Source organism: Panonychus citri, unplaced genomic scaffold (genome assembly GCF_014898815.1).
Source record: "Panonychus citri isolate SS breed McGregor unplaced genomic scaffold, ASM1489881v1 Contig00040, whole genome shotgun sequence".
Taxonomy (NCBI): Eukaryota; Metazoa; Arthropoda; class Arachnida; order Trombidiformes; family Tetranychidae; genus Panonychus; species Panonychus citri.
In genome coordinates this window covers 287070-313772 of record NW_026515445.1, presented here as the reverse complement: position 1 = coordinate 313772, position 26703 = coordinate 287070, and the positions used below count along the sequence as shown (strand labels likewise).

The 26703-nt window shown below is 31.1% G+C and overlaps 2 protein-coding genes and 2 long non-coding RNA genes across 7 annotated transcripts; 3 read left to right on the top strand and 1 right to left on the bottom strand.

Moving 5' to 3' along the window:
* The first annotated feature begins 7 nt into the window (after positions 1–7).
* Positions 8–3708, top strand: LOC128397725 (uncharacterized). The gene is made up of 2 exons (XM_053358471.1): positions 8–3491; positions 3657–3708. The coding sequence occupies exon 1, from the start codon at positions 348–350 to the stop codon at positions 1383–1385; it is 1038 nt and encodes a 345-aa protein (XP_053214446.1). The 5' UTR covers positions 8–347; the 3' UTR covers positions 1386–3491; positions 3657–3708.
* Positions 3709–11368: 7660 nt separating this feature from the next.
* LOC128397787 (uncharacterized) lies at positions 11369–16094 on the bottom strand. 2 transcript variants are annotated; one of them, XR_008327003.1, is made up of 4 exons: positions 15796–16094; positions 13212–13725; positions 12508–12707; positions 11369–12350 (listed from the first exon to the last, which is right to left on the bottom strand). It is a non-coding gene; the product is annotated as an uncharacterized LOC128397787 (long non-coding RNA). The 2 variants fall into 2 exon arrangements; XR_008327002.1 differs by having other exon boundaries at positions 11369–12707; positions 15796–16091.
* Positions 16095–16233: 139 nt separating this feature from the next.
* Positions 16234–19566, top strand: LOC128397788 (uncharacterized). 3 transcript variants are annotated; one of them, XR_008327005.1, is made up of 5 exons: positions 16238–17073; positions 17249–17282; positions 17384–18005; positions 18078–18385; positions 18495–19565. It is a non-coding gene; the product is annotated as an uncharacterized LOC128397788 (long non-coding RNA). The 3 variants fall into 3 exon arrangements; XR_008327004.1 differs by having other exon boundaries at positions 16234–17073; positions 18078–19566; XR_008327006.1 differs by lacking the exon at positions 17249–17282 and having other exon boundaries at positions 16235–17073; positions 18078–19565.
* An 846-nt stretch (positions 19567–20412) lies between these two features.
* On the top strand, positions 20413–24428 carry LOC128397809 (pair-rule protein odd-paired-like). The gene is given in 3 exon segments (XM_053358560.1): positions 20413–21521; positions 22903–23670; positions 23673–24428. Coding segments are annotated over 3 exon segments (2178 nt in total). The 5' UTR covers positions 20413–20839; the 3' UTR covers positions 24401–24428.
* The last annotated feature ends 2275 nt before the right edge of the window (positions 24429–26703 follow it).

The following is a 26703-nucleotide window of genomic DNA, read 5'->3' as shown; positions in this document are numbered from 1 at the left end:
GAGTTTCAACGATGATTTAATTTGATTGTGATTTAGAATAATTATTTTTACCCTTTAATTGGCTTATTAACCAGTTAGAATATTCGATCGATTAGTAAATTTCCATATATTGGCTCTTTGGAACTTGCAATTGGTCGAATAGAATTTATAATGTGTTGGTATTTCCGCGTGGATTCTGATATTCGGTAACCAGTTTCGTCTTTAATTATTTTCATGTTTACTTTTTGAATTTAATGTTGATGAGAAATTATTTTCTTTTGATTTAAAATCGTAATTTGATTGTTCTCTTGTTATTTACTTTTTTTGTTCGTTGTTACTTATTACCAAATTTTTTGCTCTCTTTTCCAATGAGCGGATTTATTTTGAATCGTGGTAAATCATTTGCTGCCAAATACAAGAAGTTTGAAAGTAAATCAGAGGAAAAAGATGAAGTCCAACAACCGCAGCAACTTAAAGGCTGTTCTTCTGGTAGAATTGGTGTTATTGATTGTGAACCTGTTCGAAAAGTTTATAATAAATCGAAGGATGATGAAGACGATGACGATATTGTAATTGATGTTGGTTTAAGCAGAACAGGATCAATGAGCGGAATCCATGAACTAAAAACAAAATCGAAACGAGGAAAGCGTAATGGTAAAAAAGAAAAGCGTTCAGTCAAATCGAAAAAACGTGAAACCATTGATGTAAAACCTTTTCTCATGGTTCCCAAATGTGAAGCCTATGAAAGTGATGTAATGGATGACGATATTATATCAGATTCTGATGGTTCTGTTTATACTGAAGGTCACAGTGAAGAATCAATTGAACCCGATTTGGATATTACTCTTGTCGACACCAACCAACCATTGAAAGAAAGGAAAACAGATACAATTGAGTTGAAACTAAAATTCAATGGAAAATTCAACAGATTTACAGTTGATTATAATGAAAGAATATTGAGACATTTAAATTCTTTTTATAAAAGTCTTGGTGTTTCCAAAAGAACTCATGAATTGGTGATAACTTATAACGATAAAGTTTTAACGTTCAATGAATCAGCTAAATCTCTAGACTTGACCATTGTCGATGTATTAGAAGCTTATGCCAAGGAAAGATCTGAACCTCTTGAGAAAACAACGAAAACCAAAGTCCATCGAGATCCAAATTCTATTGAGATAAAAGTTCGAAACAATCAAGATGGTCGCCATGATCAACCTCTAATCATTTACCTGGATAAAAATGGAACCATGGAAAAACTAATGAAACAATATGCAGAAATAAAGAAATACAATCTATCAGAATTAATATTTGACTTTGATGGTGAAAAATTGACCGGTGAAGAAACTCCAACTGATTTAGACATGGAAAATGGTTCATTAATTGATGTTCGAATCAAAAACAAGTGATCAAACATTTTAGAATCCATGATGATTACTCAAACTGATTAACATCCATCAACAATAATCGACCAATATTGTGATATAAAATTTACACCAACAACTCTTGAAACCAATTGATCAACTCAAATCAAACGTTTCAAGACAAAAGTTTATATTGTTATGAGTTATACATAATATTCAATCTGATTAACTCTTATTGGAAAAAAATTTTTCTTTATATTTTATATAATCATATACACACACACACACTTGAAAAAACAAATTGTAATCCCAATTGATGAAATCCTTTCACTCTCATCATCACATTTATATATACATACATAATATCAATAGTATCTATATATTTACCTGTATAAACTCACAAAGGAATCAAATTATTGTATCATTTTCCTTTACAATTTATATATATACATATTTTACACAATTAGCAACAGCATCAACAATCGCGAACAACAATTAAACCCCCAAGAACGAAACTAATGAAGAAACAAACAAACTGATTAAATGTCAAAGAAAACAAGTAAACAAGATGATGTTGAAGATAAACGATTAACTGGAAAACGTTTCAAAGTCAAAGTTTAAGTGAAAGAAAAAGGATAACAACTGATGACCATTGATCACTTTATCACACTGACCATTGGAAAAAGAAAGAAAAGAAAGAGGATCAACACAATAAAGAAAGAGGAAAAAAAGCCAACGAGTCAAAAGAAACAGTTCTAAAGCGAAGATGAAAAGTTCGAAGGCCAAAAGTGATTATCATTATCTAATCAGTGAAACTGATAATGTTGAGGATAAAGATTAAAGATGAAGGATAAAAGATGGCGAATAACAATAACATGATAAGGAAGAGTGAAAGAAACAAATTCAACTTGGTTAACAATAAAGTCCAATCGTCGATAATCAATAGTATTAATAACCAACAACTCTAATAACTATTAACTTCAAGTTCTAATATCAATTTACCTTGTTATCTTTTTCTATTTTCTTTTTCTCTTCTTCTTCTTCATCATCATCTTCTTCTTCTAGTTTAGCTTTCTTTTTCTTTCTTCTTCGTTATTATCACCATCATCATCTTCTTCTAACTTTCAATCAGATAAAAGGATTTCTAACTTTATCTCATCTCCCCTGTGGGCTTATCATCTCTATCTATGGTTAAGATGTTATCATGTAAGAAGATGAGAAGAAGAAGAAAAAAATCTATTATTTCGAGCAATTTGTTAACCTTGTCCTTAACCGAGAAGAAATTGACTTTTGTTAATTGTCTCTCTTTTTCTGTATATTGATAGATAAAAAAGACTAACCAATGGTTAGAATTCATCTGTCTATGGTGTGTGTCAATTTCCATAGAGTTTACCACATATTTAGATCTAAATCAGTGAAGAAGATGAAGAAAAGTTCGTTAAAACTTTGAGAAGATATTTATTATTACCTTTTATTATTTATTCCAAAGGTAGAGATTGATTATTTTCTCTTCTTCTTCTAAATGATAGACGATTAGAAGATGATGAGAATTGAGAGAGAGAGAGAGAGAATAACGAAAAATGATCTACCCAATGGGGACAATAGAAAAAAGGTCTTTTTCGACAAGAGAAACAAGAAAATTCGGATCGTCTTAAAAGATATGAGAATGATGATGATGATGATTAGAAAGAAATGATGATGATGGAAAAGAAAAGGTAACAAATAATCAGAGAAAAAGATCTTTTTGTTTGAAGAAAAAAAAAATATTCTTCTTCCTTTTTTCTCTCTCTTGTCTCATGTTTCACCTTAACGTTAACCTTACGAATCCATAGGATCTTTTGTATTGTGAATTCGTGAATGATGAATGTTTTTTTTGTCTTCGTTGAAGGAGGAGGATGAAGAAGATGAAGAATAAGAAACAAAAAAAATAAGAGAATATCAACTCTCATCTTCTCTTTTTTTCTTCTTGTTTTTCTTCCTCTTTGCTCAATCTCTTTTTCTCTCTCTCTCGGTGTCTCTTCATTTCTACAGTAGTTTACGTCGGCAGATTGTTAGAATTGGTCCTCCTTCATCTTCATCTTTCATTCTAACCATTAACTATATTGGATAAACTAATGACCGTTTACCTGAAATAACAATTTAACTTCAAAGGTAAGAGAAGCAAAAAAATCAAGGTAACCATAGGATCTTTTCTTGGGCTACACCTTACAACGCCTCAGTCCGGCCTTTCTTTTTCTCCTTCTTTTTGTCTTTCATTTTTTTTTTATTCTGTTATTTTCTTTGTTTTTCCTTTCTCTCTCTCTCTCTTTTTTACAGGTAAACAATTAAAGGGTAACAATCAATTTATTTACGGAGGAAAAAAATAGAAGCTCAAATGAAAAGTGTAATGGTTCACACAAGGAGAGAGAAAGTCAAGTTAACCTGAGGAAAACAAAGGCCTAGGAAAAGGAGATAAACAATTAGAATGGAGGAAGAGACATTTCCATCTTAATCGTTAAAGATTCTTTTTTGTTTACAATTAATTGACTTGGATGGTTGGTGTGAGAATATTGGATGGCAAAAAAGAAGGTGAATTATATCAATTTTACAGGAATTAATTCCAATTTATGAGAGACGAAGGCAAAAGGAAGGAGTTTCTATAATAATGTCTGCTGTTTGTGTATAACAAAAGGAAAAGGAATCATCATCAACATCGTCATTACCATCACCATCAATATCTTCTTCTTCTTATCATTATTACAGAGGGACAACAACAATGTGAAGACGTAGATGATGATGATGATGATGAAAAAAAAATCAAAAAGAGGAAGGAGGAAAGGATAGGAGGAAGGGGGAGATTGAAATGACATGTATCTTGTTGACAAAGGATCAGCAAAAGGAGCCAGTAGCTAATATCAAACCAAGACCACCATCAGTCAATTTCAAACTCACCAGGGAATCTTATCTTCTCTGCTTTTTCATCATCATCATCATCCTTTCTTTATCATCTCTTCTCTCCCTCTAATGTCTTCTTCTTCATCATCAGCATCTCTCTCTCTCTCTCTCAATCTTACCTTGAATGTTGATACATCATATATACACATAAAGAAGTAAAAAATATACATACACATAAAAAATACACATAGAATTCAATTCTTGATATATTTCTGTGTATGTATATTACTTTTACTGTGAATGATGAATCTCTCTGACTATATTATATTAAAAGTCAGGTCAACAGTCAAGGTAAGGTTAGGACACTGACGGAGAGATATAATGTTTGTATGTTTATGTGTTTCTCTTAACTTTCTCTATCTCTTGTCTGTTTATACATTTTCCTATTAGAACGAAGAAGATGTATAGTGTAATGATGATAATGATGATGATGGAGATGAAGATGGTGATAAAGATCTAGAAAGAAAAAGAGAAGATGGAAAATGTTCAAAGATGGAGAGGAAAAGTAACACAATGGACTTTGATGATGGATTTAATATGGATACAACACACACACACTCACCAATATATTAACTTAAACTACGTTTGCAGATTGTATTGGATGGAGATGAGAAACTCTAAATATATTATCATCATCATTATGACGACAACAAGAGATGTACAAACGGAGGAAAAAGCCAGAAAGAAACAGAAAAAAGTACCAAAGGAAAAGCGAAAAATGTTGATAATCAATAATATTTCTCATTAATTTAATTCTGTTTCAAATGGTCATCAATATTAAGTGTTATCTGTTACCTGAATCTAGGGTAATAATAATTAATCACTTTGTTTCACTTCTTGAATACCTGAGTGTGTGTGGATAAGTTGTAAATGGATTGATGATGATTGTTTAATCAATCAAACAATCATGAATCAACCAACAACAACTTGTTCCAACCTCAATCCTCAACCAGTGATTTAACCACAAATACATAATCATCATGATGATTACCTTGAGAGAGTAAGAAAAAAAAAGAAAAGATTTCAATGTAAATTGTTACTATTATCATCTTGTTGTTGATAGTAATAGTAACAATATCAACTAATAGACATTTAAAGTCTAGTTAATTATAACCCATTTCAATTTCCTCTCGGAAATTTAATCAATGAATGTTAATATACACACTCACTCACTCACTCACTGACAACAAACAACAACCAAACTAACCCACTAATAATTGTAACTTCAAACAATCACAAACAATAAGTAATAGTAACATCGGATTCATTTGAATAATAATGTTGCTTAAAATGTTGTTAAGTATTTATTATTGTTACTATTACTATGATTGTAATTGTTATTTGTGATTGTTGTTGTTGTTGAAAATCCTATTTGAGTCTTAACAAGAAAAGGATTTAACTCTATTATATTTTTTTTTTCTTACAGCAGGAAAATAAAAGGAACCACAAGCAAAAAATACTAAACGAAAACAAAAACAACACCAACAATCAGAGGGATAAGATAACATTTTGGATTAGGATTTTGGACACAATGATAATCGTCAATCAGTTATAAGTAGTTTTTATCATTACAATCTAATCGCTACAAGTAACAACAATCAAAGGAAATAATCAACTAATACGTTAACCTTTAATATCTGCCGAGTGTCAACCGATTTTCAAGCTTATAACAACAACAATCAATTTCTTTTTTCTTTTTGCTTCTTCTTCTCTCAAATAATCAATGAAACTGTCATTTAACTTTCATTTACCTTAATCATCATCTTTACGATAATAACAATCAGTTGAAACAATTAACATTTTATGTAGATTAACCTTTTTCTGAAACTTTTATCCTTTTTAACTTGACGTTTTCCAATTTACATGATTATTATCATGATGATTACGTTTTTGAATTATATTTAAAAATGATAATCATGATAGAAAGTGAGTTATCATCATCATTTATTGATTGCAATTCTTTAATCAACTTGTAATTGTTAACTAAGATTGACAGAGCATAAAGAAAGGTGTTAACAATAATAACAACAATTTAAAAACGTAACATAATCAACATTCAGATTGATTTAAATGATCAATTTCAATTGATTGGTAAATTTTTGTTGCAAAAAAAAGTTTCTTTTCCCATTAATTCATTTTCTGTCATTTTCATCAACATCATCAATTTAAATCATCATAATAATCAACATAACCCTAAATTGTTAACAATTTAACACGAATCTTAATCAATCGATTCATCCTGAAATGCTCAACAATTATTTCAACTTGTTTATTTTAATTGTTACAATCGAGCTCATTATCAAATATATATACAGATAAATCATCACATTGGATGAATACAATTTAATCAACAACAATCAAATTAATAGCAATTGAAACGATTAATAACCAAGTTGCAGATGGAAATTTAAAACAACTCAATCACTAATTTAGATCGCTGATTAAAATTAGATTAAACATATTCCCTTTTTTTATTATGATTAACATTAAATGATTTAACAGTTGATTGGTAAGGTCAATGGTACTTTAAATTGTTGATTATTGTTAGTTAACAATCAACAATCAAACAGCAGAAGCAACAACAACAACAACAACAACAGTAAAAGATAAATAATAGTAACATTGAAAATTTGATCTTCCCTCCAAACAGAAACACAGTTTTTACAATCATGTTAATTGTATTCAAAATTGATGAACCAAATCTAATTGTGAACAGTTAATAGTAAAATATATATATAAAAAAAGCTAAATGGTTAACTAATCATGATGATAATAAATAGCAATTCAAAGTAACAATAATAGTAAATAGGAAAAAAGGTAAAATAAAAAAAAACTAAACATCTCACACCGAAACTAATCAAGTCACCATTAAGTAAATTGTTGAATTTATATATATAGAGACAACAATTAAAATAGAGGCGAAACTTAGTTCAAGTGTCCAGAACTAAATTGTCAACTAGATTGTTGTTGTTGACCAACAATCAAAAAGGAAAACGATATTTAAAATGTAACCGAATCAAATTGTGGATGCAAAATTTAAAAGAAAATCAAATTACGATTAACCTTCAATGAGGAAAATTAAAAAATCTCAAGACGTGAAGTAAGAATTAACAAAAATAAGAGATTAGTTAATCATTTATATGTAAAGGTGATTAACTAATCAGTTGACAATCAACATTGAGCGTATTCATGATGATGATATTGAACCAGAGGCAAAGTTTATCATTTGGTTAATCATCACAATTTAAGTGAAAAAGAAAAGGTAAAAGTATTTAAGGTCAAAGGGAAGAGAAAAACAAAAAAAAAACTAAAGAAAACAAAATGTTACCTTTGAAAAGCTAATCTCAGGTTATTATAATTCATCTTTAAGCTTAACTAAGATTAAGGATTAACGTCATGTCGAAACGTTTTGTACCTTCGGGATCTCAAGGGACGAAATATGATTAACATGTATTATTATTATGATATTATGGTTTCTAAATTGGTGAGGATGAGGATGAGGATGAAGATGAGGATGAAGATGGAGATACTTTTGTTGTTGTTAACCTTTTATATTTCATTTTTGTCTTTGTCTTGGTTGATCTTGACCCTTGGTCAAGATTTTCAATTTTTCTTTACTGAAAATGTTAATTTGGTTTTGAAGAAGATGAAGATGATTATAACAATCAGGGTTAACCCAAATGATTAAGAGTAAACTACTAGAAATTGATTTTGATTGAAAAGCGTAAAATCATTTAAACGTAAACCCGAAGCCAAAGCCAATTAAATGAAGTAGTTAACAATTTAGTTAACAATTTAGTAACCATTTTGTTTGTCAGATTTTACCTGAACATTTACCTTTTACCTGTGTCTCTTTTGTGTCCTCTTTTTTTTTTTACCTTTAACACTTACCCTCTTACCTTTGTACTCATTATTATAAGATGATACCATTGATAATCATACTGATGTCCATTGATAATTGACCATTAAAACATAGAGTGACCATTGACAAAAATGTTTCCTTTTGTTTTCACCAATACAACAAACTTACGATATTGAAAATTGAAATGAAAAGCAAAACCTACGAAATTGGAAATTGTCTCATAAATTGTTAATTTATCGCGATGATAATTTGATAATGATACAGTTTGTGAATAACTTTAAATTGTAACAAATGATCATGATGATCAAGAGGAAATTTGATTCCAATGATCAAGAGACTTTGTTACAACAATGAATAAATTACAATGTGAATACAATGAGAATGTAAAGATTTGGTTGGTGAAGAAAAAAAATTCGTAGAGTTTTTTTCCTCTTCTTCGCGTTTAACCAGCGCGTCTCATTTTACCCACCCCACTATGTAGATACACACAAATGACGATGATTATCATCATAATGATGATGATGATAATTGTAATCATATTCATATTTGTCTGATGATAATAGAAGATAAAGAAAAGAGAAAATTTTTCAGTTTCTTTTTCTCTACCTTGTTCAAAATGCTAAACAAAATGTTATCGTTACTAAAGAAATGGTCGCATTATCATTGTATTATTATCATTATTGTGGTATTCAATTTGCTAATACAGTTGAAGGGAAACATTTGTCATCCATTTGATTCCTCATCCTTATCATCCTCATCTCCTTTTGTCATCATCATCCAATGAAGGTGAAAAGGAGGAAATGATAATAATAAGAAACACTAACACCCAAACATAAACATATACAAGGAATCAAAAGGAGTCTGAAGATGATGATGATGAGGAAGATGAGGACGACGACAATGACCACGAATGATGATAAAGAGAGAGAGAGAGAGAGAGGATAACGATGACGACAACGAATGACAATGGGACCTGAGGCCATTTTTTGTACCATTGACATTGTTACTTGAATATAATAGTGATCCAGATAAAAGCGTTTCGTTTTTTTTACTATTGGTTAACAATCAATTGTTATAATCAACTGATTGTCATAATATTTACTTATGGTTATTTAATGTTATTGATGAGTTTTACTCCAAGAAATCATAATAATCAATGTTCATCTTAATGTAATTAAAATGAATTGTTGATAATACAACCATTGGATAAGGTTTTTTTGATTGTCAATGAGTTAAGTGTCTACTCTTGGATAAGAGTCAAGATGAAGATGAAGATGAGGATCAGGAAGATAGGACTTTTTTATAGGTTTGTCTTCATCCCTCTTCCCTCCTTAGTCCCAAAGTTACTTGGACTTTTTGTCCACAGAAAAGTTGACAACCAAGTTGACATTTTTTTATCAACAATCGCAACTTATCAATGTTTTAAGGCGCTGATTGTGACACAGATACAAAAGTAAACATTAACTACTAATATACAAACACATTGACACTATCAAGTATCAACCACAATCAACTGATATCAAGTTATCAGGTTAAAAGGTTATCTGATTGTAGACTAAATTGTTTTGTAATTTGATATTAAATTAACTTTAACTGCATGTTAACAATGTTAATTTGCATCATTTGCTTAAATTGTTACTGATTCTCATCTCAAGTTGAATGTTTTTTTATTATTCAACAAAATCATTTAATTTCATTCATTTTTTTCCCCAAATAAACAAATTAAATCGTGATAATTAATCATCATGAGACTATGATGATTAAATCATTTTCAATATAATTTGTTTATTTATTATAATTTAATCATCATGAGATAATTTAATCTGTCTGTATATATAAAAGGTACAGTTGATTAATTCATTCACGATGACAAGTTAATATAATACATCAACTATTTTGTATAGAATAAAAAGTTAATTTGATTAAGAGGATTAATATGATTTAGTTGATTTGATTTGTAAGAAAATCAATTGTTTAGGTTGGAAAAGTTAAGGTGTAAACAATTGAAATCGTTTTAAGTGATTAAATTTAAACTTTGGCGCCAGAAGACAAAGTTTATCTTCATCTTTTTGTGAAAGAAGAAAATTTTTTAAATTCTTGTGATTCTTGAAAAGAGATGATGATCAAGAAGATGAATCAAGCAATTTGGAAACAATTGACATACAATGAGACAGACAATGAAGATGAAGATGATACAGAGAGAGAGAGAGAGAGAGAGAGAGAGAGAGAGAGAGAGAGAGAGAGAGAGAGAGAGAGAGAGAGAGAGAGAGAAGAAAGAGAAAGGAAGAAAAGTCAACCCTTAATTCCAACTGTGATTCTCTGTTGGAAATCATTCTCTGAGTTTTGAGACTGGTGAAGATGATGATGATACTGAAGAAGAGGATAAAGTGGGAGGTGAAGTTCACATTGTGATGGTCACTTTGGATCATCATCTTCAATCTCCATCAGATGTATCATCATCTTCATCAGGAAGAAAAAAAGTAAGAATGGAAAAGTGTAAATAAAGTAAAACCAAGATAAAAGCAATTGGAACCAAAGTATTTAGAAAGAAAGGAGAAAATCTTTTCATGTGGAAAAAGTTTCAATGGTCATTGAAATCGAATCTTCTTGATTGTTAACTGGACACAACTGATGAAAAGTGACCAACAGGAAAATAAGAAAAGTTAAAAAGGTGACCATCACCTTGAACACAATTGACAAATGAATTGTTAATTTATTCATTATTAATGAGTCTCTGCAGTGTCCGTGTTTATCTCCTCTTAATGACCCTTAAAGGTCACTTTTCCGGTCAACAGCATTAACCCTTTCTAGTTGATCTTTTCTTTCTTTGGGTCAAATTTCGGTCCAATTTTTGGTCATCATAAGTTTTTGGTCGCTTCTTCTTCTTTTCTTGATGTCCATCAATCTGAAGAGTAACAATTTCCATCTTCTTCTTTCTCCTTGGATGATCCTCTTTTCCTTTTTCTTTCTCTATCCGCTAATCGATTAATTAATTGTCAATAATCAATAATCACAATCATTGATTATTCTTTTGTCTCCCTGAAGTAACTTTTTCCATTGTATCTTGTCGACTCTCCGGTTCCCTTCTTAAGCCAATTTGTCCATTAACCCAACACCAACTGACCCAAAGACATCAAGTGACCTTTACATTCACTCCTTCCTCCTCTTCTCATCCTATTACCTCCTACCTTCACCCTCCCAAGAAGTAGGAGAGGATGAGGAGGTTGAGAGAGAGAGAGAGAGAGAGAGAGAGAGAGAGAGAGAGAGAGAGAGAGAGAAGAAAAGAAAGGGAGAAAGAAAGAGAAAGGAAGAAAAGTCAACCCTTAATTCCAACTGTGATTCTCTGTTGGAAATCATTCTCTGAGTTTTGAGACTGGTGAAGATGATGATGATACTGAAGAAGAGGATAAAGTGGGAGGTGAAGTTCACATTGTGATGGTCACTTTGGATCATCATCTTCAATCTCCATCAGATGTATCATCATCTTCATCAGGAAGAAAAAAAGTAAGAATGGAAAAGTGTAAATAAAGTAAAACCAAGATAAAAGCAATTGGAACCAAAGTATTTAGAAAGAAAGGAGAAAATCTTTTCATGTGGAAAAAGTTTCAATGGTCATTGAAATCGAATCTTCTTGATTGTTAACTGGACACAACTGATGAAAAGTGACCAACAGGAAAATAAGAAAAGTTAAAAAGGTGACCATCACCTTGAACACAATTGACAAATGAATTGTTAATTTATTCATTATTAATGAGTCTCTGCAGTGTCCGTGTTTATCTCCTCTTAATGACCCTTAAAGGTCACTTTTCCGTCAACAGCATTAACCCTTTCTAGTTGATCTTTTCTTTCTTTGGGTCAAATTTCGGTCCAATTTTTGGTCATCATAAGTTTTTGGTCGCTTCTTCTTCTTTTCTTGATGTCCATCAATCTGAAGAGTAACAATTTCCATCTTCTTCTTTCTCCTTGGATGATCCTCTTTTCCTTTTTCTTTCTCTATCCGCTAATCGATTAATTAATTGTCAATAATCAATAATCACAATCATTGATTATTCTTTTGTCTCCCTGAAGTAACTTTTTCCATTGTATCTTGTCGACTCTCCGGTTCCCTTCTTAAGCCAATTTGTCCATTAACCCAACACCAACTGACCCAAAGACATCAAGTGACCCTTTACATTCACTCCCCTTCCTCCTCTTCTCATCCTATTACCTCCTACCTTCACCCTCCCAAGAAGTAGGAGAGGATGAGGAGGTTGAGAGAGAGAGAGAGAGAGAGAGAGAGAGAGAGAGAGAGAGAGAGAGAGAGAGAGCAAAGACGATAAACGAAAGATAATAAAATGTCAATGTTAAATGAATTTAGAACAAAAAGCTTACCTTTGGTGAGATTAAAGGTGTTCCTTTTCAGGTAAACCCTTTTTACTACTTAACCTTTAATCCATAATCTTAATCCAATCTAATCCCAAATGATAACTAAACGTTTCTCAACTTCAATTATCACTCATATTTAATGAATGAGAGTTTCCAATGTTTATCCTTAAAATGAGCAAAACGTTTTCTTGTCCATCGGTCAAAAACTGTAAAGAGAAAAGATAAAGATGAGGATGAGGATGAAAAAGATGCAGATGAAAAGTCTCCAGGGTATTTAGTTTTTTTGCTGAAAAAAAGAAGCAAAAAATAACAAAAGTATCAACATGAAAAAGCAAAAAAATAGATTCAAGGTTACCAGATGATTATTACAATTCTTTCAATGATAATTGTTATTTATTTCATTTGCAATTAAGGTCAATCAGAGTTACTATTAGAAAACTATTACATACATGATATGTGATCAGTTAATAATAAACGAAAGGAAAAGAAAAAGTTTGACCGTTTCAATTAAATTGTTTGAATTGAAATTAACTAATTATCATTGAAAGTTATCTTCTTGTATTTATTGTTACCATAATAATATCATTATTATCTGTTGATAGTGATAGTATTAGTTTCACTTTGATTTACAAGAAGATAAACTTTGACTTTTTATGTTCCAAAAAGGTAACTCTTTGTGTAAAGGTTACCTTTGAGTTTTTTTATGTTACCTGGTTGTAGTTAAATATACTAGATATTAGTGAAGGCTTTTTTGGTTCAAACAATCAATATCAATCATAACAATCAGCAAACGATCAGCAATCAACAACAACAACAAGAAAATAACATCAACAGGTTAACGAGTTGAGAGGGCAAATGATTTTATGACATCGTTTTAGGGTTTTACTTGTTACCGTTGTGTTGATTGTTGATTGTTGATGGAAAGACAAGAGATGAGAATCAGGGAAAATAGTCCATTGATTGTAAACAATAAATTTTGTCAATGATTGACAACAAGATGGGAGAGAGAGAGAGAGAGGGATGATGATGAGGATGAGAGAACTTTTTTCTTCTTTTTTCTCTTCCGTTTTCTTTTTATGTTGTATCTCCTGGATTTTTATGGTTCCCATGTTATCGTTAAAACCACAGAATCATCATCACCACCATGGTGAACATAATTATTACCTCCATCATCATTGTTAATTGTAACACGATCATCACCCAACAATCAGTGAAATTTTGTTCCTAAAGTGTGAAAGAGAGAGAGAGAGAGACAATTAGTCAAATAATTAAAATTTAAAGTAGTTAATTGTTTATATTTGATATTAGATTTTAGGTTGTTATTAATTTCAATTGCAATTATCAAATTAATTTGTCTAAATCAACCTTGAACCATTAAGTTGTTTGTCAAAAATGTTCAAGTTAATTGAATGAAATTATTTTTAGTTAATTCTTTACAATTAAGATGGTGAAGGTAAAGTGATTTACCGAGTCAAATTAATTGCCATAGACTTGACTATGTTTATACATAATATTTAATTAAGTTACTGATAATACTTAATTTAGTTCGCTATATATTTTCTGATTAAGATGAAGATCTTAATCTTAATCTTATATTTTGTGTACTATTAATTTCAATGAATGATCTTGATTATCATTACGTTAACTGTGATTTTGATTCATTTTAAAAGGTTGACTTTTAGTTTGATTGATTAACCGTGAATCCAGTTTTCCTTTTACTTGATTGTGATTAAATATAATATATATTTTTTTACCTTTAATCATTTATCCTCTTGATACCGGATTAACTTACTCACATTATGAGCATTTTTTTATATATATATTTTAATCCAGACAAAACTTTAAGGTAACTTAATTTAAAGTTTATCATCATTTTGATTTAATAACTTTAACAACAAATAATCATAATCATAATTATATCAATCTAATAATGATGATAATTAGTTTACTATGAATTAGATTATGTTATGATTAAGTGATTAAAGTTGATTTTCATGTTACATCAATTTGATTATATATTTTTCATTTTCATCTATGTCATCAAATGAACACATATAATGTAATAGTTAATTAATTGTTGATACAAAATCAACAATTGATCATCTCAAGTGGTTATTAGATCAATGATTTACCTCTGGTTTTATGGATTAAATTAGATGGATTATTATCTGTCTTAATTTAATGATTTATGTGTTAAAATTAACACCGAAGACAAATTAACTGTTTAATTAATGTTCTAAATTGGTTAGTAAGATATGATGAATAGATTTGATTAGTTTAATGAAACGTTTTCCAATTCAATTCTCATCTCGATGGTAAATGAGAGTTAATTTGATTGTTAGCCAAGGTAAATTGTTCTGACTCGACTCATGGGTAAATTATTGAATTACGCATGAGTCTGAGTAAGAATTGGAACCAGAATTTTTTTTAGGTAAATCAACCGACCAAAATCAATATCTGAATGGAAACAATGAGATTACATATATGAAATGGTCTATATGATTTTCCATTGGAAATTTGTTAACTGTTACAATTTTCTTGTTGATCATGTTTAAGGTTGTGAGGGTGTTGAGATTATGATTGTTGGTTTGTTAAACTTTGCTTAACCTTGAATAGTTTGAATTATTGTTGATAAAATGATGATGATGATGATGATGGATAAGGAAGGATTGAGAATCAACAATCATCAAAGATACGAACACAATGATGAAAATTTTGTGGTAAGAATTTTTTTTCGGTTCCCAGAAGTAAGAAAGGAAAAATATTATTCTACCATCAATCAGTATAAGCCAGGTATGTTTACATGGTTAAAAGTGGATAATTAGGCTAATCAGTTAATCAAAGAGAGTGAGAGAGTGAGAGAGAGAGAGAGAAAGGTTAGTCTTTGAGAGGAAAAGACAGAATCTTCAACAATACAACCAATAACAAGAAAAACAACAGACACAAATTGAATGAATGATTCTAACAAGAGAGTTAACATTGTATTCTAATGATAATTTGACATTGATTTTCAACTGAACATGAACATGAGTGTAGGAATAGAATAGGAGAGAAAGTGAATGAATACAATAATGTTAAGAACGGTGATGATATATAAAGATGAAGAGAGAGAGAGAGAGAGAGAGAGAGAGAGAGAGAGAGAGAGACTGAGATGTAGAAATTTAAAGCCTAAGGAATAAGGAAGGAGGAAGGTGATGATGATGATGATGATAACGATCAAGAGGATAGAGAAGATGAAGAAGAGGGATAAAGATGATGATGAAGAAGGTTAAACATAAGTGGATAATAACATACCTTTTTTTGGCTCTAATAATACATATTTGCTTAACCAAAGAACATGCGAGAAGAGAAAAAAAAAGAAAGAAAAAAGAAAGAGAGAAAAAAAAACAAAATCAGAAGGCAAAAAGGTAAAGGTAAGAGAGAAGAAAAAAAAAATGGAAAATGTTATGGGAACAACTTGTAGCCACTTTCTATTTACACATGAGAGCAATTAGCAATCGAGAATACAGGGAGAATACACTTTATTAGATTGACGAGAAAAAAAAGAAGAGAAAAATTAAGTTAATTGTAAATCACCAATTAGATTGTGATGATTAATCAATGGGAATGAATTTAAATCTGGTTAACCCATTAGTGATTAGGGCCCATGGATAGATGGAGACTCTGGCAAAAGAACAAAAGGTTAATAGGGGGCGGGGCCAATTAAATTTTCTCTTTTTGTTTAATGTTGTTTACTTTTCCATTTTGATTGTGATTAATTTGATTGTGATTTCTTTTGGTAAATTGATTGATGACGATTAGATTTTTATTTATTGATTAAATTAGAGTGACACACACACACACACTCACACTCACACGCGGTGTCTCACATTCGTATATAGTGGATACAAAGTGATAAAAGAATAACAGTTTTACCATAGAGATTGAATATCTGTTTGGGATGAGAAAAAGAGACAATCAAAAGTGATTCTTGTGTTAACACTATTAAGTAAATGGTGGTAAAGGAAACCATTATCAAGCGTTTTTATTAACCGTGAGATTGAACATACAGTAAATGATAACAGTTTTCTATCATCATCATTAAATGAAGAAGATCAACTCGAAGAAGTGAAGATGATGAAGATAATGATGATGATATTCCTTATTATATTATTGTTATATTGGAAGACACAACAGACAAAAGATTTTTATTCTTTTTTTGTTGTTGTTGTTGTTCCTTCTTTGATTTTGGTTAATAAGGTCAATATAATAATAATAGATGAGATTGTCATCCTCATCTCTATTTTTTTTTCTTCATCCTCCTTCTCATCTCCATCACATATTCATCTTGTTCATCTTCCTCCTCCTTCATCATCACCAGTGGAAAACCAATTTACCGTTACAGTCTATTAGATACAAGATATAATGTAAATAATATTATAAACTGTTTCTATTTTAACTCCTTAAGAGACAGTAATGATAATATAATCAACCCAATGATGATGATACTAATATAAACAATCAATTATTGATTATATTATTCCCAGTTGAATATAATAACAACAGTTATTTAATCGAGTTGATATTAAACAGGTTAGTTAAATTGAATTGAGATCAACAATCAACAATGTAAACATTATTGATTTTTTTTTCTCATATTTGTTGTTTTCCAAATTGTTGTTACTCATTATTTGTGATTAATTGATTATTTTGATTATCAATTTTTTTACTCAAATCTAATTGTAAATGATGATGATGATGATGATAGGGAGTGTTTTCCAAATGTATATATAGTTAATATTGTAAGTAGAAATGATAAAAATTCCCTATTGGTGTTGGAATTTTATTTTTTTTTTCTTGTTCTTATTCAATCTGAATTAAAAACGTCATCTTTTTCTTACAGGTAACAGTTTAAATGATATAAATAGTTAAGTGTTTACCTGTGACCACACAAGATGACTTAGACTGATGATGAGCATCTTCATCATCAACATCAAGATCAACTCATTGGGACACCAGCAAAATGATTCAACAATTTACCATCATGATTAACTGAATGAAGAAATTCATTAATTTAACAGTTTATCTTTACTCTTACTTGACACCTTGGATTCAACAATCAGCAATCTAATTACAACTGAATTTGGATAAATAAACAACATTGGAACAAGTAGAAAACCAATGAATGGTCAATCGTAATACTTATTGGTCATGGAAGGAGATGAGGAAAAAAAAGAGTTACAAAGAGTAACATATTTACACAGATCTTAAAGTTTTCTGTAATTCTTGTGTTGACCTTTGGTCAAGGATCATCTCTAAGAGACATTTGCTTAACAATATTACCGTAAATGAGATGGAAAAGAAAAGAGTTGATTTCTTTTCTTCTTCATCATCTTCTTCGTCTTATCATTTCTCTTTCTTTTTTTAGATGGTAAACATAAGACTCACTTATTGACAATGAAGAAGAAGATGATGATGATTATGATGAGGATGAAAAGAAAACGAAAAGGCCTCAGGAGATACTGGTGAGTGTCGTAAATCAAATACCAATCAAAACATTATTTTATCCTTTGCTTTTCTTCCTCCTCCCCTTTTAGGACACTGGACACGATAAAGGCCATAAAAGTTGAACATAAACAACTAGCACCCACCATCACTGTCCACTATCATCATTGTCATCATACCTTTTCAAGACCTTTACCCTTCACCCTATTGTCCCTTCTGGTCAACTCAAACCTTTCTCCCTCCCTCTTCCATTATCATCACCCTGTGGCCCTTGGGTCATCATCAACATCATTACAAAAGCTTGACCATTATTATCAGTTGACAATATTTTCATTCATATGAAATGCAAACGAAAAAAAAAGTTTTTTCTTTGACAAAAGGTAAGAAGTATAAATCTCAGGTAAATGGAAAACTTTTTTTTTCAAATTTCATTATTTTCTTTTCTTGATATAAACAAAAGTAGAGTAAATTTTTCTTCAATTATTTTCATATTAACAATTGATTTTCAGTTGAATACAATCAATATTATACGACGTATAGGAGATGGGACAGCAATTAACTTTTAAACAGACAAAATAATTAGGCAAAAGTTACATTAAGTTAACCTTAGGAAACTTGGGCTACCTTTGTAACCTTAGGGAGTCATGGACACCATGAAGATGACAAAGATGAAGATGAGGATAATGATGATAAGAGAAAGAGAGAGAGAGGGAGTGACAGAAGATGATAATAATGACTGAATGAGAGAGAGAGAGAGAGAGAGAGATAATGGTTAAAGGTGAAAAATTATTACCTGAGATTGACCATAAAATTGGAGTTGACCATTGGTTTCGTTGTGATTCTTGACCAATGGTCATTTGGGGGAATATTTTGAGCTTTAAAATGTTTGGTCCGTCAGGGAACCAAAGCCGACTGTCTAAATTATTGTCAAACAAATAACAATTACCAACGAAAAATGATTAACAATATAACAATTAACCCAAGAGACAATAATTCAACCAATTGTAATGTCAACTGATTCTCAACAATTATAAATAATCAATCAAAGATGATGAAGAAGAAAAAATCTCAACAATTAATTGAAACCACACACATTCACCAATGTGAATTAAAATTAACCATTTGAAAATTTATAATAATTAATAATCAACACAATAGTTGAACAACAATTAATAACAATTAAATGTCATATGTAAAAAAAATGAATATAAAATTACGGAAATAAATTTTCATTCATCTTGATTACGGAACAATAATCAACTGATGATGATTAACAAGATGATTCAACTGATATTGTTGATGATAAGCACGTTCATTGACACGCACACAGAGATAGCGACACACACGCGCATTCAGCACGTAGCACGTGCTAAAACATAACAAACCTATGGATCCATTGTAATGATAACCTTTTGAGGTTTGGACAATCAGAGAGATGATCAAAAAAGATAAACAAACAATCAGATTAACAATTGACAATCTTTTACAAAATTATCATTATTATTATCCTCTGATCACAATTAACTAACCAAGAAAATAAATATACAGATTAACAATTTATCTAAATTGTTAATAATAATTCAGATATAAAAAAATTACATATAATTTAAATTATGATCACGATGATAAAAAAAAATGATAATGATTGAAAATCATGATATTTGATTTAAATTTACAATCAGAAAATTATCATATAAATTATAATTGTTATCAGAAATAAATGAAAGAAAAAAATTAAATATAAATCATGATTTCAATCAAATTGATTGTGATGATTATTGTAAACAATCAAACCCGAAAAAAACCAAGAATCAATAAAATATATGATGAAACCTTTTCCAATGGAATTGAAAATGATAACAATTATTATCATCATCTTTTCATGACCAGATAAAGAGGATTAAGAGTAGATTATCATCCTTATCATCCTGATGATGATAATCATTAAAGTGATGCAAGTGACCCATTTAAATGGATGACATTACAAGAGAGAGAGAGAGAGAGAGAGAGAGAGAGAGAGAGAGAGAGAGAGAGAAAGGTTAAAAAAACAGAGAGAAAACGAAACATGAATTGAAGAGATGATGAGGATGCGGATGAAGATGATGATAATGATGATGAAGAGAAATACTATTTTTATGTTACTGTTATAAAGTGACGAGAACAGACGTTTAATGGTAAATATCTGAGGGGGAATGCGAATAGACTGTTGATAGAAATGTCAAAGGCAGTCGATTCTCTGCTTCATTCAATCATCATTTCTTATTATATTTGTTTCTATATAGGGTGGGTTAGAATAGAATATTATGTTCGATGGGTGGAGTTTAGTGGAAGCGAGAGTGGGCTGTGGAAGGTGGAAGGTGGGAAGGCTGCATCGAAGCAGAAAGAAGGAGGAGGAAAAAGTGGAAAAGTAGGAGAAGAGAAGAAGAAGAAGAGAGAGAGAGAGAGAAGAAGAAAAAGTAAACTGAGAGTAAACTGATTCTAGTAGAAGAAGAGGAAACATTTGATAGAGAGAAAATTCTGAACTTCTACTGAGTTTCGAAAAAGAGAACAAACAATTTTTAAAGAGAGAGAAAGAGGGAGAGAGAGAGAGAGAGAGAAAAGGATATTCATTATTCATTAGTTTGTTTTCTAATCATCTCTTCATCTTGATCGTTTTCATTGTCATCTAAAAGTTATCGTCGATTTTCAATTTGATCATATTTTTTATTTCGAATTTTTTTCTTGTTCTTTTTACCTTGTTGATTGTTGTTTTGGTGTTTTCGCATTTATTTAATTGTTCTTTGTGTTTATATGAGTGTTAATTAACAGTGTGTAACCCACTCAACATCTTCATCAACTTAATTGATCATCGAGAATGCAAAATTTCAATGTTCCATTCAGTGATTATGATCATCTAAATTATGGTCATCGGATCTATCCTGGTCAAAGTTCATGGTCAGCTCATTATCATGCAGCTATAAGTCATCATCCCCAAGGAAGTGGTTCAACCCTTGACCCTTTAAGTGGTAATAATTTTTATCCTCAACACCATCAACACCAACAACAACTTCAATCAAACACTGATTGTATTCATTTTGATTATCATCATGGTCAACATCATCCTCTCCATCCTCATCATGCCGCAGCAGCAGCAGTGACCGCTGCTCTTCACCATGGGTCAGGTCCACTTCACCATTCGGCCACTTTTCTCCGTTACGTTCGACCCTCACCACTAAGTGGTTCAAATAAATCGGAAGCGATGACCTGCCTTTGGATTGATCCAGCGCAACCAACACGAAAAACTTGTAACAAAACCTTTTCCGGAATGCAAGAGATCGTGTCCCACATCACGATTGACCATGTAGGTGGACCTGAGTGCTCCAATCATACCTGCTTCTGGGAGGACTGTCCACGCAACGGGAAACCCTTTAAGGCTAAATACAAATTAGTTAATCACATTAGAGTTCACACCGGAGAAAAACCCTTCTCATGTACAGTTTGCGGTAAAGTTTTTGCTCGAAGTGAAAATCTTAAAATTCATAGACGGACTCACACAGGTAAGAAAACCACTGACCACAAACGGTCAATATATTTTACACACACAAACTCATTTGAATGTTAACATTTTCACCGAAAGATCATTGATAAGATGATGAGAATTTTCAAATATCCGGATTAAATCAAATTTACTTACAGTTAATTGTTAATCAATGTAAAACCCTTTCCATTAACTTCAACTTCCGTTAGATGAAAAGTTAATGCATTCAAGTGATTGTTAACTTGATTCCGTTTTATTAAAAATCGGGTGTCAACTGATGCTGATGATGATGATGATGATAAACCCACTATCATCCTCATCTTCATCTGCAACCACACATCATCATAATCATTAACTGGTACAATAAATTTGCAATATTGCAATTATTAAGTCAAAAGGCCGAGACGAGATGATAATGTATATTAATGAAATGGATGATGATGCATATGATGAGGATGATGAGGATGATAAAGTCACACTTACATTCATCCATAAGCATTAACATTGCAAATACACAATCAGATACATTATGATAACAAACAAACACAATTCATCTGAATAGTTATTATTTATTATCATTTTTTTTTCTCATCCTCATCCTCCTCATCATCATCATCTTATATCTCCTTAGTATCATTGTTATTGTTCATCATCATCTTGATATTATTATTATTATTTTTTTCTTGATACAAACAGAATATATAAAAGTGATCACTTCGTACTTCCGTTTCCGTTAGTGTGTCTGTAGCATCATTATCATTATCAATAGTAAATATACCATTTGAATCCCGCTTTTCTCTTGCTCATCATCATCATCAGGCCTTTCATAGGGTGTCAATAGTTCCCATGGACCCTCCATCCCTCCCACTTTAACCACCCATGGATAAAATAGCTGCAACTTTCTGGTGATGATGAGAAGAATAGAAAAGAATTAGAAGAAGATGAAAAAGAAAAAGTGAAAAAAAAAGAAAGAAGAAGATGATGAGGATGAGGAAGATAATGATGAAGATGTTGATGATGATGTAGAAGCTTCAACAGAATCATGTGCAGTCCAGGAAAACAAACAAATGAGAAAAAAAAACTCAGCGAAACAAAAGGAAAATGTTAATCACCCTGAAAGAAGATGAAACATTGGGATACAATTAATTGAGAATCATTTTCGCGAGCTAATTGTAAACAGAAGCAATTAATAAGCTTGAAACCGTAATTTAGCTAATTAATATTTTCTGATTAGTTGGAAAACTTGTCACTCACTTGTCAATGAGATGAAGTGACAGAAAATCAAATGAAACGAAAACCGTGAAATGCAAAAATAGATTCAAACATAAGACGACATAACACTTTCCATGATTGTAATTAACTTAATTGCTGTTGTTTTTTTCTTTCTTTAATTGCTATAGGAGAGAAACCATTTAAATGTGAATATGAAGGTTGTGATCGTAAATTTGCCAACTCATCTGATCGTAAGAAACATAGTCATGTCCATACAAGTGACAAACCTTATAACTGTAAAATCCGTGGTTGTGATAAAAGTTACACTCATCCAAGTTCATTGAGGAAACACATGAAAGTTCATGGACGATCTCCCCCACCCTCATCGATTGACGGTGACACCACCATGAGGAATACAAGTTCAGCACCATTATCAACAACAACGGAAATCATTGACTCTAAAAGTGAACTACAAGCTAAATTGTTAGGGTTACCTTTGGGTGGCAATGGTATTAATGGACTCGGTGGTAACAATTTAACACCTTCAAATGGCACCAATAATAGTCCCAATTCAAGCAATCACGGTTCATCATCTTCATCTTCATCCTTAATGAATGGCATCTTATCTGATCTTCATCACCCCCACCACTCACACCTTAACACCAACAATAACAATCATCATCATCAATTACATCATCATAATCACTTTAATCAACATCACCATCACCCCCATTTAACTCATCACCAACAACAACAACAACAACAGCAACAACAACAACAACAACATCTTAATCAACATCAACTCAACTCATCATCTTCATCCCCAGGATCATCACTGTACCATACATCACCATTATCCTCATCTCTGCCCCCACCAACATCAACAAGTAACACCAACAATCAACACCAACTTTACCCCCACCAACAGGGTGGTGGTCATCAATCCCAACACCACCCAATCATTTACAAAATGGTAACAGTAATAGTTTAACATCAACCACACCAACAACAACGTCCAGTGGTAATAATAGTAATAATAACAACCCAACCACCACCTCCAACACCAACAACAACAGTGCTAATAATACCAACAATAATAATAGTGCTAATAACAGTTCGAGTAACAACAACAACGGTAACAATTCAAGTAACAACGGAAACGGGAATGGACCAAATACCAACAATGGTTCAACCAATTCTAATTCAACCAATTCAAATAATAATAATGTTAATAGCAATTCTAATTCAAATAGTAGTTCATCATCTAATTTATACCACAATGGACTCCATCCATATGCGACAAATTTTCCCTCCCTCTCTTCAGCATCACCTTCATCAGCATCTTCATCTTCCAATCGATCATCATCTTCATCGACAAACTTAAATTCTGGAGGGATTTTAGGTGTCAGCGGAGGAGGAACAGGTATCGGATTAAATTCATTCAATTCCTCAACAAATCATCACCATAATCTTCACAATCATCATCATCATCATTCATTATCATCTCATCATCATCATCATGGGACCCATTTATCTGATTGGTATGTTTGCCACCCCAACGGAACAGGAGGACTGCCCACCCCGCCTTCAAATGAACTTTCACCAAAGGCTTCAGGACCTACAGCACTTTACACAGGTCACTCTCTACCTCATATGTCACATCTTCATGTTACAACTTCATATTAAATTAATTATATTATTATTATTATTCAAATTAATATTATATCTATTATTGATTATTGCTTATTATCACACCCACTCGATAACTTCCGCTTCCTCCTCTCTCATCCCGAAGCCCAATTTTTTTGCTTTCATATTGACCATTAACTTGACCATCACACTTACACCTTATAAATATTATCCCCGATTAGTACCTTGATTGAATAAAGAGCAAGAAAATTTTTTTCCCTGGGATGGATTAAGAGTGGAAGATGATAATTTCCACCTTGATACAATGAAAAACCTTTCACAATCAATTTAATTCAATTAGATTTTTTTAAACAAAAACAAATTGTAATTAAAGATTAAAAATCAACTACAAATCAACAACAACAAGACAAAAAAAAATCAAACAACAAAAACAAACCAATGAATCAAAAAACTTTATTATCGTTTTCATATTGATGATATTTTATTATTGTGAATCAGTTGATAGTTGAATCTTTGATTTGATGGTTCATTTATTAGCCTATGTGTGTGTTTTAATCAAATTTGATTGTTTCATGAGCATCCTCAGTGTAATCAAAAGGTTAATCAAGTTAATCAACAAATCAATAAAAACCCCGTTAATCCCATGAAAGGAGGAGGAGGGATAATCCTTTTTGCAAGAAAATCTATCAATCTGATAATGGTGAATATTGAACAGGAAGAAAAAATTTCTTACAAATGAAAGTAAATAATCTGATTACAATTTCGAGACAATTTAATGTAAAGGTGAATGAAATTGATTCGATTGGTGAACAATTAATCATTTCGATTCACTAGTAACCTTGCTAATCTATCATGTTAATCTTAATGATGATGAAAACCCTTGAACTGAAGGTGAAACAAATTCGATTGGAAACAAAAGGACAAAAGGCCGTGAGAAAAGTAACAAGGTCGAGGTGGGAGTGAATCGGGTGGTTCCAAGTAGATTAATCAATGGAAAACAATATTGTTACCTGGCCAGTCCACAAACAAGAAACTTTACCTGTTGTAGTTGTGTTGTTGTTGTTGAGTTGACGATCAATGTAACGAGAGAGAGAGAGAGAGAGAGAGATACATAAAAAATAGAGAAAAAAATTTTCTCCAAAAAATTCTTATTGTATATTCCTTGTAGCCCTCGACTTTGCAGTTCTAAAAGGTTCTAAGGTGCCAAAAGAAAAGGTAAGTTAAAAGCATATCCTCAATGCTAAGATTACCTGCTGAGTCTTTTTCTTACCTGTTGTTGTTGTTATTAGAAAATGAATTGAGAGAGAGAGAGAGAAAAGAAAGAGAAGAAAAATTTAATTGAAGATTCACTGTTGGATTCTGTTGATGCTTTTGTTTCTCTTATCATCATCATCATCATCGTCGTCATCATCATCATGAGAAGTAACAACATTCAAGTGAAGAAGAAAAAAAAATTATCAAAACTTATATTCATCAGAATTGATGGAACCACACCCAATGATAATAATAATAATGCTCATGAAATTATATCGAGGATTCAGATGCGCATCCACTGAATATCCATGAACTCAAGTTGTCAGAATCAGAGTCTCATCATGATTATCATGTTCAATTATAATTCATTTTAAAATTGAGAATCAAAGAGAATCCAGAATTTTAATATCTTCCCCTCTCAGAATTTTCATCTAATCTTCCAATCGTTGATGATTGTTTATTGTTAATTGTTGTGATTGTTTACTTGCATAGTTTTTAATAGGTAGGCGGTCATGATGATAATCAACTTTAAAAGTTAATCTGTTTGTTTGATTGTAAACAATAATAATGATTAATTAATCAAGATGATATGAGGAAAGACAAGAGGATTAACGTTGAATATGGAGTTTGATGTTAAGATGAATTTTTTTTTTTTTTTCTTCCATGGGTTAATCCAGCATCGTAACATTTTCATATACAAATGAAATGAGGATGAGGATGAACCCTGCAAGGATGATGATGATGATGAAGATGGTGAGTGATTGAGATAATAATAATAATAATAATGTTGTAAGAAACAAAATTATTATTATTTAGATTTAGATTGTTACTGATGAAGAGAAAAAGTTTTTTTTTCTTCTTCTTCTGTATCTAAACAGTGGGAGGGAACTGGAAATGATTTAAATACAAGATTAAAAGGGGAATTAATGAATTGTGAGTCTCTTTCTCATCATCATCACTATTATCATCATCTTCATCTTCATCATCATCAGTAAACAACAAACAAACAACAACGGAAATGAATGATGTATCTGTTTTAAAGGTTGAATTAATAAATCTCTCTTCAGGCGAAGCCATTTTTTTAC